At 54.0% G+C, this 11,813-nt stretch overlaps 1 protein-coding gene across 1 annotated transcript; it reads right to left on the minus strand.

The window, feature by feature from the left end:
* Positions 1–644: 644 nt before the first annotated feature.
* LOC110573364 (Fc receptor-like protein 1) lies at positions 645–11,402 on the minus strand. Its single transcript, XM_021681854.1, has 9 exons — positions 11,372–11,402; positions 7,779–7,799; positions 5,345–5,614; positions 3,932–4,219; positions 3,493–3,771; positions 3,035–3,151; positions 2,000–2,027; positions 942–1,024; positions 645–724 (listed from the first exon to the last, which is right to left on the minus strand). The coding sequence occupies exons 1-9, from the start codon at positions 11,400–11,402 to the stop codon at positions 645–647; spliced, it is 1,197 nt and encodes a 398-aa protein (XP_021537529.1).
* Between the last annotated feature and the right edge of the window lie 411 nt (positions 11,403–11,813).

Consider the following 11,813-nt stretch of genomic DNA (forward strand, 5'->3'; position numbering starts at 1 on the left):
GCCATAGTTTTAAAAGTTTGAGAACCAGTCCCTAGAAGAAAGAAAGAAGAGCAGGGATGAAAGTCCATTAGGGCTTCTAACTCACCTGGTCCGTGGTATGTGTCCTCCGGGGTTCTACTGTGGAATAAAAGGTGTGTGCTGTAAGATTTCACTTATATTTAAAGTCCTTCACTAAAGTCGTGCTAATAAAGGCTTCTTCTCCTCCTACCTACTTTCCGTGTATTGATTTCCATCAATATTTTTAGTCTTGCTTTTCTGCTTATCACAAACACGATTTCCTTACTGTACAGAGGACGATGGGCAGCCTAGAGGTGGACAGGTAAGTAGATCCCTTTGGGCATTTAAACTCTTCGCATTTCTGGACCCACAAGGTATGAATGGGACAACAGCAGCAAGTGGGGCCACTCAAGGAGGGCAGGTGGACACTGCCACCCCAATCTGCCATCTGACCGGGGGCGCTGAGCTAGCACCAGCACTCGGGGCTGCTCCCAGACCCAAGGCCAGTGCTCAGGGAGGTAGGGAAAAGCCCACAGCCAGCTCAGGGCAGAGCAGCAGTGCTGAAGAACACTTCCATATGCCATTTGCGGCCACTGAGTATCCTCTTGGTTCCATGAAAGAAAAAAGTCAGAGATACATTCACTCCCTCATTTCTCACCTGCTGCTTGCCGCTCCTGTTGCGTATGGTACACCAAAGAGTAGACCTCTTCCCCGCTTACGACGTTCACTGAAAGAGAAGAAAGGAGGCCTGGTGACACCATCCTTTCTTCCTGCCAATTACCTCACTCCATGCCTACCACTTATCACCACGAAGACAGACATGCCATTTGTCCATGGAGGTGGCTGGGGCACAGCAGGCACAGGGTGGGCTAGCAGACATCAACCCACTGTCCCTTCCCCGGCTCCCTCCGGCTGCTTGGGCCAGGTCATTTGGGAAACCTCACCATTTTCGTATACAGACTGTTCCTGCAGTGGGGCAACTGAGTTGACGTAGTTGGACACCTGTGCCATGGGGCTGGGAGGGCTCCTGCAGACACAGATAGTGGAATAGCATCCCAGATGCCCCAGACATCACTGTCCAGGGTTGTGAGCAAGACATTGAAGGAGAGAATCCTGTTAGCAAGCGTCCTGAGCAGAATACTGACTTCTGGGGAGATCCTCAGTGAGCTCCGCTGTGTGGGACAAACTCTGTACGTGGGCTGAGCAAGGCACAGCAGAGCAGCTGTGGAGTGCACAGCCCATGAGCACAGGTCCTTACCTGATGGGCTCAGTGTGGTGTTGCCCACACCTAGAATAGTGCCCCTCCCATTCAGGTGCTCAGTGAATACTGAGTGAAGAGTATTGATTCCCCCCGATGGAGAACAGGTTACCAGGCAGAACAAGCAGCTTGAAGAAGGGAGAGAAGAACGTGAACTTGCACATACATGTACCCCTGGAAGACCACTACTCCAATTTGGGAAAATAATCTGATTTTTGTCGGCATAAACAACAACACAGTATAAAAATATGTCGACTAAACATTGATGTCCCCAGATGCAAGTGTTTTAAAAATCTTTTCCTCCTCTAAACTAAAGAACTTCACCAGCAAGTTTTCGGGATAGTTATCACTCTCTAGCCTGAATGACAGAAATGTGCATGTATCTTAACGCCTCTGAGATACTTTCAGGATCTCAGAATCCTGTTTTCCTGCCTCATCAGAATGACTCACAGACCCTCAGATATTGATTAATTGATTGAATGAATCAGTTCATTGGTGAATGTGTGAAATGGGTCAGTTTAGTGAGGGAGGTGAATTAGGAAGAATGATGGAAGAAGGATTTGAATTAATCAGTTAATGCATAAATGAAGAGGAATAGCAAACAGACACTGTTATTAGCGGGAGAACTCCGGAGTAGAAGTTGGGATAATACATATACAACAAGCACATGAGAGAGGACAACTTAAAACTGTGCAGATGGGTTTTTCTGCATTATCAGTGCACACAGACAGAGCAGAGCCTCACCTGCATGGGTCCCTGGCCGGACGTCTTCCTATAAGTCAAGCAGATGAGCAAACACGTCAAAGGGGGAATCTGTTCTTCAGTTTTCTTGTGCGGGGACTGCTCCTCAGGCCTGCCACGGCATGCCAGAGGGCATCCTGGCCATCACTTACTCAGATCCTTCACTTTGCAGGTGAAGAGACTCAGTGCGGAGTAGTTAGTGAGCTTCCCAGACAGTTCATCCCAGAGTGAGGCCCTGAGCCCCAGCCTCTGAACCTGAACACCTATTGTAGTTTTTGCTTTGGGTTTTGACAACACACTACCTACTTTTGTCATGACAAGAACCCTCAGAAGCAGGCACTTTACAGCTAGGGTGAGGTGCCCCAGGATGCAGGACAAGCTTGGAATTTAAATGAGAATCTCACATTGTCTCCATCTTGCTCAGTGGAGAACAGGAGTCCAAGATTAATTGCACCAATAAATATGAAATTACCAACTGTGAGCCAGGGTGAAGCTAAATAACAGGGCTCGGAGGAAGAATAAACTGAGAGAATTGCAGGCTGTGTGGCTGGGTGAAACCTCTGGGGGAAAAGGACATTTAAGCTGAAAAGCAGGAGAGATCCTGTGGTGAGCAGATGTGAGGATGCATGGACGAGCATTTCAGAAAGTGGGAAGAGCATGTGATGGTGCTCTGGGGGGATGAGAATGGAGGCACTGACTTTAACTTGGGGTGGTCGGCAGAGCTGGAATTGCTAACTGGGTTATTCTTCCAGTAGCTGACTAGTTATTTTAAATAGAGTCAGAGCTTTGGGTGAAAATTCGATCCCAGAAGCACCAGACATCAGCTGAACCTCGACACAAGGGGTGGGGGACTCGACACAGACACTGCACTCTGGTAAGTATGGGTGCTGCTCCCATGCTGGGGGTCAGGAGCAGATCTGCAGGCTGCGTGGCTGGCAGGACATATCCGTCCCTCACAGCGCTCCCGTCCCCAGCCCCGCCTATTTCTGTAAAAACAAAGGTCACAGTAACAAAATACCAGAATCTATAAATACTAACCTATTCTTTTCTTGAGCCAACAGCAGACCAATAGGGCAATAATGGTGGGACCAAGGGTGCCAAGCAGCCCTTCAAGGATTCCTGAGGCGAGAAGTTCCTTCCTGTCCTCCGTAGGCACTGAGGGGAGAGGTCTGCACGTGAGCCACCCTGCAGGAGGGCTGGCCTTTGGAGAGCAGACGTCTCAGGTGTGGGCCGAGGCCAAGGTCTGCTCTTCCTGGGCGAGGGGGGCGGAGGTTGCGGGACTGACTTATGTGACTTGGAGCTCATCACCCTGATGGCAGGAGAGAGGCACCAGCCTTCATGTCCTCTGTGCCCCTCAGACACACCTCCTAGACAGCCCCATGTTCAGACGCTCCATCATGGAAGCACAGCACCAGAGATACTGTGGGGTCAGTAAAACTCTCCCAGGATGCTGGAAAGGGACTTTGACCAAGACAATTCAATAGCCTGAGCTGTACCTGTGACGCTGAGTGGCACCGCCTCACTGCGCTGGGGCCCCAGGCCGTTGTCGGCCTCACAGGAGTAGTTTCCAGAACGTTCTGGGGTCAGAGAGAGGTTGAAGGACGCTCCTCCTCCAGAGGGGGCCGAGCTGCTCCCCAGGGTGACATCCTCGTGATAAAACCAGTACTGGATCGGGGGAGAGCCGCTCTGGGCCTCGCAGCGAAGCTCCACCACGTCCCCCACCACGGCCCGGGTCCCGGGCACCCTGACGGTGAGGACGGGGCGGGACGCTGGGACTGAGGGAGACAGGGAGTCATCAGAGAGTGTACCGTACCGTCACAGACTCGTAATCCCTGCCCACAGAGGCTCAGCCCCATTGAACTTCCCCGGATTGCCCCAGGGAACACGGAGCCCAGCGAGTGGGGGTGCTGGTGGGACGGAGGTCACGGAACTTACTTCTGATGGTGACGCTCACCAGCTCGCTGATGCTGGGGCCATAGCCGTTGTCGGCCGCGCAGTAGTATTTCTCTGTGTCACTGTCCGTCACCGCCGGGATCTCAAACTTCGCGGCCAATGAGCGCTGGGTCTTTGTTTCCAGGTTCAAACCCAGGGCCCCTTTGTACCAGGAGAAGGTGATGTCTCCTGTGCCCTGGGTGGCCAAACAGACGAGAACCAGCTTCTCTCCCTTCTGCACTTGTCCCCCTGGAGGCTGTGTCTCCAAGCTCACATTCCAGACAGGGACTCCTACACAAACACAAGGTGACACATGGGGCGTGAACATCCTGAAAGCAAAGGCCTTGGGTAAAGTCAATAATTCATGCAGTTTAGTGGTGGCGGGTGGTGGTGTTCTGAGGGCGGTTGCTGCTGACTGGGGTGGGCCTCGGCCAGGTGGGTGTGGTGGGGTGAGAAGGGCCGGCCAGGTGGGTGTGATGGGGTGCGAAGGGCCGGTCAGGTGGGTGTGGTGGGGTGAGGAAGGCCACACAGTTACCAAGGTGGATGCAGCACCCCTCCCTCCCGGGGATAGTGGGGATCCCAGGACCTTGGGCTCTCAAACCCGCACTCTGCAAGGCACGGTGCTGTGGTGGCCCCAGAACAGATGGCAGATCAAGCTGTCGGGGCTTGAACGCTGGTCCCACGTCTTACTGTGGGTGCTTGATCCAATCACGTCATTTCTGAGACTCAGTTTCCCGTCCGTACAATGCAGGGGGAACGTTAGTTATCTCCTACGGTTGGGACCGGCCCATGACATAATGCATGTGGGGCCTAGAGCGGGGCCTGCTGCCCAGAGGCTCTTTGTTCTGGTCCGGCCTCACCAGTGCAGAGTTTTGAGCAAGGGTGCGAAAGCCAACCTTCTGGGGGTATTCCACATCCTCTTCCTGGCACCACGGACGCATCGTTGTCTGAGAACGGGGGAGGACATTAGCGTGCCTACCCGACGGGCAGTGACATGGTTCAGAGTCACGAAACGCCCCCTTCTCTTCCTCTCTCTCAAAACCAAGCCCCAGCTGCCCCTTCCATAGCCCAAAGCCTGCCCTTACCGTGCGGATCTGATTTCTCCCTTCTCTGTAGCTCCTGTGACTCCCCACCACCGCCACACATGTCCCCCCGTGCTGCGGAGGGTGCCATCAGGGGCCGTGATTATGCAGCGACTCGCCCCCGCTCTCCAGCCCAGGGAGGATGCCGTGAGGGGTTCCTGAGTACTCTTCTGTGCACTTGAGTGCGATTAGCAAGAGTAAGGGCAGATCCCTTAAGGACTCTGAGAAGGAGAGAAGCTCAGGCACATCTCCACCAGTTCCTTCCCCCCCAAGGGAAGAGCAGCCTCGTGCCCCCGGCCCCATGTTGGTCCCCGGCGCAGGCCCCCGCACTCACCTTGCACCTGTATCTGAATCCTGGGGCTCCGAGCGACTCTGAGCTCTGAGGTCTTCGCTTCACACCAGTAGGACCCCGAGTCTTCCCTCCACACAGTGGGGAGCTGGAGCTCCGGGGAACTGCTCCAGCCCTGCCACAGGGCCTGGCTGTCTCTGAAGAAACAGAACTGGGGCTGGGCGTCCGGCTTCCAAGAAGCGGCCTGCACCTCACAGGTCAGGGTCATTGAGCTCCCCTCCTTGGGCCGAGAGGGCCTGGCTGTCAGAAGCAGCACTAGAGAGAAGGACGAAAGACACATTCCAGGGCAATGGGTTTCAGAGTTCCCACAGGAGGCACGTTGTGTTCTCAGCATTTGGCACAAGGCCAGTTGGGTGCAGAGACCACCCCCACCCCAGCACGGCCTGCCCTTATGCGGCGTCTGCTCCACCCACAGGGCAACCTCTGCCTTCAGCTTCGTTCCCACTCTTTGACATTTCCATCCATGAACTAAAAACACCTTTTCTGGAGACAGGGCAGGGTACTGACGACTGTTACCGGAGATGGTGAAGCCTGACGTTTCAGGAACAGCAGGTGTGTTTATTCATTCTTGTCGTGAACCATGTTGGTTATCTTCTTCGGCTCCCTCCCCCGGGCATCCCGGAGCCACACTCTGTCTTTCAAGGACAGACTGTGACCCCGGACGATCTGCCAGTCGGGGAAAGATTAGGGGAATTCAATGCTTTCTTTACTGAGTCTCTCCTGCCCCTGTTACTGCTGCTCTGAATGGAAGGACCCGGCGTGTGCTTGCCTGAAAATCCTGCATGCACACATCCAGCTCCCTTGCTTTGGGACTTTGTGCAAACCTCGTGCAAACCATGGGCATAAGGGGCAGTTTCAGCCCATACCCTGAGCCTCAGGGATGTCTCCTTTTCCGGCCATAGGGGCTCTTCTCTGGATGGACTACAGATGGGCAAAGCTGGGCCCTGCTTCCCCACATCTCCATCGGCCCAGCTGCAGCACCCAGGGAAACATCAAACCCTGGAGGACACTGGCTCTTGAGGCATTTGTTTATCCAGCCTCAGAGCCTGGGCTCTTCGAGAAAGTTTAGGAATTTTCCTAAGAAAAGCCTGTCTCCCCTCACCAGATAAAATGCCAAGTGTTCTCAATCCCTGAGAGGGGGTTGTTGCTCCAACACCTGTCGTCCTCAAGCCTTGCGACTGGAATGCTTTATCCTGGGACTTTCAAAGACTTAATTTCAATGTTGGTACCAGAATATTCGCTCTGGGGCCTGGAATTCCTGGCACTAGGGTTATCTTCTCTCCTTGGAAATCTGCAGTCCCCAGAGGACTGAGGACAGAGAAAGGGAAAAAAAAGACATCTAGGGACCTGTACCCCACTCTTCTGAATGGGGCAGGTGGTGTGGAATGGGACACTGGATAGGGCAGTTTGCAAAGGCTGGAGCTCAGTCTTGCAGCTCAGAGCTTGTTTCAGATAATTCTCAGGTATTCCTAGGCAAACCTGGCAAACTCCTGGCAAGGCTTTGTTTCTTCTGGATGTGGATTTGGATTTCTACTTAGGCTCAGATTGGGCACTCATGAGGTAAAAGCAGGATCAGGCACAGAGCATGTTGGCCTTAACCCATGGCCCGGGTTCAACTTGGACGAACCTTGGGAGAGCATTCCAGAAGCCTGGGCTGGCTCTGAGTATCTCTGGCCGTTGGCCCTGCAGAGCTGTGCTCCCCAGCTCTAGGTGCGGCCTGTGTTCTTGAGGGGGGCAGGAAGCCTCTTCGAGCCCTGTGGTTAGTATTTTATGCATAAGAGAGCAGTTCTGACATATCCTGGATTGAAACCCACTTCAGTGGAAGATTCCTTCGGGGGGAAAACTTCCTCCTCTGTTCGTCTGGTAATTTGAATCAGGATCAGAACGATGGCGGGTTTGCGCCAACCAGAGTTTGAGAGAGAAGTCGCACGGGGGAAGAGCTTTGGCTACAGAGCAGGGCTGGAAATGGGAAGGGGGCAGAGTGCACTTCGCTTTCCCGTGGCCCAGGGACCGACTGTCATGTTCCCCATGGATGTGTGATGGTGGCGTTTCCTCCATCGCGACTGGGGGAGCACCCCGTGGGGAAGACACAGGGGCCTTGCAGCCCCTGAGGCTGGGGGGAGGGGGCGGCAATTCTTCTAACATCTGTCTTCCACACTCGGTGACTTCCTGGGAAACAGCATCTCCCTTCCTGAGCTGGGACTTCCCACAGAAGGGACGGTGGTTTTGAGAAGGTGGGGCCAAGACCTGCTCCCCTAGCTGAACACAAGCAGCCTGGTCCCCAGGGAGCCTCTGTCATGGTAGACCTCGGCGGCTGCCACCAGAGGGCAAACAGCATCCACCGGCCTCCTGCACGGACGGCCCAGGGACACGATGCCCGCGGACCGTGAAGACAAAAGGAAGTGCTACTCACCTTCACTGGCTGGTTCACAGGGTGGAGCTAGGAGAGAATTCGGGAGAGGTCGGTACAGCTGTGGATCCCAAACAGGCAGCCCCTGCAGCCTGGCTGACCATCCGCAGCACTGCTCTCCGCGTGCCCTCCCGCAACCCTCCCCCCTCCCTCCTCCCCCTCTCCCTCTTCCTCCTCCTCCTCCCCCTCTCCCTCCTTCTCCACCTCCTCCCCCTTCCCTCTCTCCTTCTTCACCTCTGCCCACTGTTCTCCTCCCTTCCTCCTTCTCCACCTCTGTTCTTTCTCCCACGTTCCCCAACACCACACAGTTCCTTTTGTGATCAGGAAATCCTTCCCAGTCACAGCTCCCATCCGTGGTTAAGAGGCGGTGCCTTTGTTCCGTGGCTCCTTCAAGCCCCGGGCTCTCATCCCTCCTCAAATGTCCAGATGACCCCACCCCGGCCTGGCCAAACGCAGTGACAGCAGCCAGGCTCCTGCTCTTGATGCCCTTTATTCACCAATGTCCCGGCAGAGGAAGTCCACAGAGGGAATCTGGATTTCTCCAAAGATTCTCCCATAGCCCAAGGGTTTGACTGTGGTACGGTGGCATAATGATCAGGAACAGCACACCCTGGGGAGACGCAGGCTCTGCCGCCAGAGGGCATGGACCTGAGGCTGCTTCTTCCCCTTACAAGCTGTGCTACCCCAGGGAAAATGCTTCACCTCTCTGTGCTCTCCTTTCCTTTTCTGTGAAATGCAGGTAATCACAGGCCTCCCTCCCAGAGTTTCTGCGAGGATTAAATAGGTTCACATCCATAAAATGCTTAGAATAGCACTGGAATTTATTTAACAATCAGTAAATAGTACTCATTATTAGTACCTATTTGAGCCCATGGTTAGTCTGAGATGTGTAGCCTGCTGTTTGAGCTTAAAAGCTGATGTGAATAACTTGTTCCTCAGGTAGGAGAATGGAATCAATGGGGCTAGCGTGAAAATCACATTTCTTATCCATCCGTACTACAAATAATTCTGAGCCCTTACTGCATGCCAGGCATTGCCCCTGGGACCGGGGCTGCAGGAACCGATGTGAACAACAGTTTTTGCTGTCGAGGGGTTTAGAGGGAGAGAGCAAATTAAAAAATCAATATATAGCCTGATTTCAGAGAGTGATCAGTGCTACAGGAGAGATGTAGCCGAGAAATAAGTCCGAGTATCTTAGGACAGTCGTGACTCTCTGGATAGATGTCAACTGAGTAGAAAACAGAATGAAAGTAGAGGGCTGCCTTCTAAGTGTTTGGGGACGAGCACCCCCAGCAGAGAACTAGCCAGTGCGAAGGACGTGAGAAGGAATGAGCTTGTGGTGGGGTGGGGAGGAGAAGATGGTGCCCCGGAGCTGATAGAGGGGCAGCGGTGGGCACTGGTGTGGTGGAGGTGGTCGGGCATCCTGGACTTGGGACCAGGTCTGGATTTCATTCCAGGTTTGATTGGGAGTTGTGGACAGTTCCGACTCCACTTAGGTTTGTAAAATCACTCTTATCCTGGGAGAGGGGCAGACCACCGTCATGCAGGAGAAGCAGGGAGGACACTAGTGGCAAATTTAGTCTGGAAGACAGAGGACACCAGCTCGGGCTAGCTAGGGCTGCCCATGAAGGGCCAGATTCCGGTATAAATTTGAAAGTAGAATCAATAAGAGTTCCTTATGGATTGGAGGTCAAATGTAGAGGAGAGAGAGGAATGAGTGTAAGTCCTAGATTCTTGGTCGCAGCCACTGGAAGAATGGAGGTGTCATTCACGAGCATGGCGCGGTCGCCTGGAAAAGCAGGTTAAGTTGGGGGAACGCACAGGAGATCAGGACATGTGTTTGGCCGTGTGGAGTGCAAGGTGTCTACGGGACAGCTGAGTGGCTGTTGAAGGCATGGAAGGTGCTCAGAGGACAAATCAGAGCTGGCAAAATAAGCTTGAGTTTAAGGTCAAAGTGGCACATGAAGTGTCTGAACTGGGCTGGGAAGTGAGCACAGGTGGAGCGTGAGGTCTGGGCACCAGCCTTGGGAAAGTCGGTCAGGAAGCAACAGGTGTTGAGTTAGAAAACCAGCAGCGTGTGGTGTTCCAGAAGCCGAGGGAAGAAGTGCTTCCAGAAGATGGAGAGAAGGACCACCCATGAGAGGCCGAGTTAAAGGAAACTGAAAACAGCCTGGACCGGGGTGACATGGAAGGGGTTGGTGGTCCCAGCAGGAGCAGTGGTGGGGACGGAAGGTGGACAGCCGTGGCCGAGGGTAAGGAGGACCTGTGAGCACCGAGAACCGGCCAGTGGTCTCTGGGGCTTAGGAACCCAAAGGGATGGAGGCCAGGAGGGAGTGTTTGAGGAAATGGAAATGCTCTGCATCTTGAAGGTGCTCACATGATTACGAATCCTTCTGGAAAATCAGAGCTGGTGTATCATAAAAGCGAATGTTACTGTGATGTAAGTTAAAGATGAGTTTAAAACAGGAAGGATGGGAGGAGATGAAGCAAGCCCAGCAGCTCCCTGGAAATTGTGTGAAAGGGAGCTGGACACTCTCAAGGCACATTTCCATCGCTTTAGGCAAAAGGACACGGTGGCGTGTTTGTATGTTTACAGGACTAACCCAGAATGAAGAAACATGGTGATGGCACAGGGAAGGTCCTGAGAAAGCGAGAGCATCGGGGAACCCAGTGCACACGGGGGGAGTCCTGTCCTGCACGGGAGGAAGGACAGTGTCGCCCTGACCGAGGACACACGGCGGGGGCGGGTGGGTTCACAGACATGGCTGCAAAAAGGTGAGGACATTCTCTTCTGACGGCTTTCATTTCCTCAGTGACATGCAGCAAGATTGTAAACTGAGAGTAAGAAGGAGGAGTTTGAGGAGACAGAGAAGGCGGGAGATGGTGATCCGAGTGTGAGGCACCGAGTAGGAAGGTGTAGTCACCGGCCCTGCCAGGGCCACCAGAGATGTGTGCCCTACATTTAAAGGATGTGAGTCAACGGGACCATGCCTTTAGTGTGAAGTCACATGCAGCTGCTTAGGCACTGGTGTGAAGCATGCAGAGAAGCGTGTTGATCGGGAAGGTGTAGCCAGGGGAGGGTTGTGTGAGCCCCAGCATCTGAGCTGAGAGGCAGGGGCGCGGAGGACAGTGACGGACAATGAAAAGTCACCCAGGGGGCTGAGAAGGGAACTTACAAATGCCATGTGGCCACTGGGTGGGATTGGAGTGGGGTGCCAAAAACAGGGATTTTGAAAGCTAGCTGTTGTTGGTGATGATCCCCACCAGGGTTTGATGGTAGGGATGAGGGGCCAAGGACAGAAGACAAAGGAAAGCATGCCGATGGTGAGGACAAGGAACAAAGAGCCTAGGTCGTTGTGTGAGTCATCCCTGTGGCTATCCACAACAGTGAGAACAGAGACAGAATTCATATCGGAAGGAAGGACAGACACCAAACACTTCCTCTGAGATAAAAGGTGAAATGATAGTTTTCTTCAAACACCTGGCTTTCCAGTCTTTACCACCTGCTGCCTGACTCTGAGCCTCGGGGTGGAGGCCGAGCTCTCGGCCTCCGTGGGCACAGGCAGAGACCTCGGGAGATCCGGCCTGGACATCCTACTCACCGCACATCAGCAGCACGAGCCCCAGCAGCATGAGGACTGGGTCGGGGACTGTCACTGGAGACACTTTCTCCTGGAAGGAGGAATCCAGCTCCGCGGAGAGAGGCAGCGGCTTGGCCGAGGGTTGACAAAGTCGGGGTAGGAAGTCGCGCTGCAACACGTTTACAGAAATAGAAGAGCGAGAGCCCTCCCAAGGCCCACCTCTATTTCCTCTCCGCTGGGGGCTGAGACAACAAAGGGCGCTCCTTCTTGTAGTTTTGTTCCATGTCCACAGCTCGAAGAGAGTGCACTTTAGCACGTCAGGGCCTCCCTCAAGAGCTCAGCGGTGTCTCAAAGGACCATTCCCAAAGGCGATTTCTGACTTTGATGAGCACTCCTCAGACTGCGGTCCTGCTGACGGCCGCGGGCTCTTTCCCCGTCGGGAAGGATGTCCCTCCACAGCACA

Source organism: Neomonachus schauinslandi, chromosome 6 (assembly GCF_002201575.2).
Source record: "Neomonachus schauinslandi chromosome 6, ASM220157v2, whole genome shotgun sequence".
Lineage (NCBI taxonomy): Eukaryota > Metazoa > Chordata > Mammalia > Carnivora > Phocidae > Neomonachus > Neomonachus schauinslandi.

Bases quoted from the DNA above. Each gene is read 5' to 3' on its own strand.
- LOC110573364 (XM_021681854.1), bottom strand. From the start codon at position 11,402: ATGCTGCTGGGGCTCGTGCTGCTGATGTGCG. The intron at 4,220-5,344 runs GTGAGTGCGGGG...GTGTTTGTGTAG, and splicing joins GATTCAGATACAGGTGCAAG to GAGTCCCTGTCTGGAATGTG. The intron at 2,028-3,034 runs GTTAGTATTTAT...CTTGACTTATAG, and splicing joins TTGGCTCAAGAAAAGAATAG to GAAGACGTCCGGCCAGGGAC.